At 36.5% G+C, this 2,490-nt stretch overlaps 1 protein-coding gene across 1 annotated transcript; it reads right to left on the bottom strand.

The window, feature by feature from the left end:
* LOC124312496 (BPTI/Kunitz domain-containing protein-like) lies at positions 1-986 on the bottom strand. Its single transcript, XM_046777025.1, has 4 exons — positions 865-986; positions 701-752; positions 439-609; positions 1-371 (listed from the first exon to the last, which is right to left on the bottom strand). Exons 1-4 carry the CDS (start codon positions 892-894, stop codon positions 169-171), a joined length of 456 nt encoding a protein of 151 aa, XP_046632981.1. The 5' UTR covers positions 895-986; the 3' UTR covers positions 1-168.
* Between the last annotated feature and the right edge of the window lie 1,504 nt (positions 987-2,490).

The following is a 2,490-nucleotide window of genomic DNA, read 5'->3' as shown; positions in this document are numbered from 1 at the left end:
TTTCCGGAACTATAGCCAATTATAAGGATAAAATTTTAAATAGCAAAGGAGGTGGTGCACAAAAGTTAACGGTTTAGCCTGAATGGTCTTCTTCTTAGCAATTCATCATCCAACGAAGATTTTGTTGTTCGTTAGTTTTATAGTCGCGGGAAACATCTAGTAGGTTAATTATTTTGAGGCTCCAAAGGGTAAGTAAGCGCACATGTCGTCGCATTTCTTCTTGGACGCGAAACGATTTGCGTTGCCACCGCAGCCGCCGTAAATAAAATTTTTGCATTCGCCTTTATTACGCGAGTCAGTTGGCGGATCGAAATACCACGCAGTTACCGCCGCTCGGCACATTCCAGAGTCTTTTTTTAAAGTGCACACATCTGCGAGAAAAGAATTAATCATAATGATGTGTACAGTTTTGGATTTTTTGAATTTTAGTAGACTTACTTGCCGGTGTTGCGCACCTCTTCTCACATATCTTTTTTGTCCCGAAACTGTTAAAGTTGCTGCTGCATTCACCGATGTTGAACGAGTAACAAGTTCCAGTCGCTTTGTCGAAATACCAAGTGGGAAGTAATGTTCGGCACTTGACGGATTCTCGCTTCAAACTGCAAACGTCTGTTCAAAATTTGAATCATTAAGTATTTTCATACAGGTATAGGCCTATTTGCAGTTTCCTTTCCCTTATGAACTTGTGCGTTATACTTACCATCAAATTGGGCCGCTTGCGATGTGACCAACATCAAACTCATAACGAGAAACTGATATGAAAATAAAATTTTTTATATTAATTGACTAACGGTACAATCTCGACAATTAGTAGTCTGCTCATGATATGAACTGTGAAGAATAAAGTAATATGTTTTAGCTTACCAAAGAAAACATCGCAAAAGATGTTTTCATGTAGCCTAATAAAACCGCTTGACAAATTTGAATGTAGAGACGACGGTGGAAATTGCTTTATTTACCTCTGGCTGCCAAAGCGTATCTGAAATATTTGAATGGTGTATTAGACAATATAAGATGCTCTAAATTATACGTTCTATTATATACTCAATTGAATTTCGCGTGCGTGCTGTCAATCTAAACTGGAATCAACCAATAGTAACTTGACAAATGTTATCCGTGTCCATGGGAAAAAAACTCACCGATATATTTAGCCAATGATGACATAATTTCGGCGGTAGTATTATTTTCCCGAGGTTAGTAATGCGGATAGCTGATACTCGATAACCAGTCAGAAAATAAAGCACTGGTTTTTCTCGTAGAGTTTCTCGTCAAGAGCGTGGTTTTTTCAAAAAAGCACGCAAATTTTTATTTTTATTGTTTAATTAGATTCATTTTACATTCCATCTTGACGTAATTCTTTAAATTAACATATTGGTAATCCCATACGCAGATCGCGTGCCTATTGGTGTTGGTTCTTGCCGCCCAAATTCAAGCTCAAATTTACGGATACGGTCTCGGCGCCGTAAATGGTGGATACTACGGAAACTACGGTGCCTATCCGTTTGCTGACGTTCGCGCCACCACGGCCTATACACAGAAATCCTCGTCACTTACGTCAATCCTGATCTTTCTCGGCCATCCAGTCAGCCAGGACTAGCGCTAGCACTCGAATCAATTCGCATCAAAAATCACAATTCGAGTTGAATTGTTTTTTGAGTTGATTGAGTTGAAAATGAATTAAATCTAATTGCCAGAAACTCCTTTAGAATCCATTCTAATGAAATCATGAAAAATTCTAAAAAGTCATTTCTTGAATTAGGCAAGAAATATTACACTAAAACATCCAAAATTTTAACTGTTTTCATTTATTGCAGTATAATATCACTTGAACCGCACTTAATTTAGTGATAATTCAATTATAATAGAATATCTCCTTAGTTAAAAAAAACAAGAGGTTAGCGCATCTAGCGGTCGAAATTGAAACTAAAAAAGTCGTAGGGGAGAGTGGGGCTATTTGGACCGATTTGTTTTCTCGTGTAGGACCTTGCCTAATCATCCGATTTAAAAAAAAAATGTTTTTTTTTTTTTTTTTTTTTTTTTTTTTGTATTTGCCTCACTTATAATATGAATAATTATTTGGAAATAAGATATTTGTGAGGGATTTTTCTCACGCTTACTCTGGGACTCACCTCCCTCCAAGCTCACTCTCCCCTTTGCACATCCGTCTATTGACTAATTATAATGGTTGAATCGAATAATAATCTATAATAACCCAGAATAGGCAAAATGATAAAAATAACTTTTGAGGTTACGCATCTTTTATTCTAAATTTGAATTTCAAATACAAATAACAGACATAAATTAATATTCAGACACAAATACATTTTTTGTTGTTGACTTGTCGTATGGGTTTTTTGCGTCTTCTTCATATCCCGAACTGACTTCAACAGTGCTGCTGATTGTCGATGGGCTGCACAAATCAATTGTCGATGGGCTGCACAAATCAATTGTGTTCCCGCTTTGGTTAGTATAAAATGTAATGATGAGAAT

The sequence above is a fragment of the Daphnia pulicaria genome, chromosome 8 (assembly GCF_021234035.1).
Source record: "Daphnia pulicaria isolate SC F1-1A chromosome 8, SC_F0-13Bv2, whole genome shotgun sequence".
In the NCBI taxonomy this organism is placed as follows: domain Eukaryota; kingdom Metazoa; phylum Arthropoda; class Branchiopoda; order Diplostraca; family Daphniidae; genus Daphnia; species Daphnia pulicaria.
This window is presented reverse-complemented; position numbering and strand designations above follow the sequence as displayed.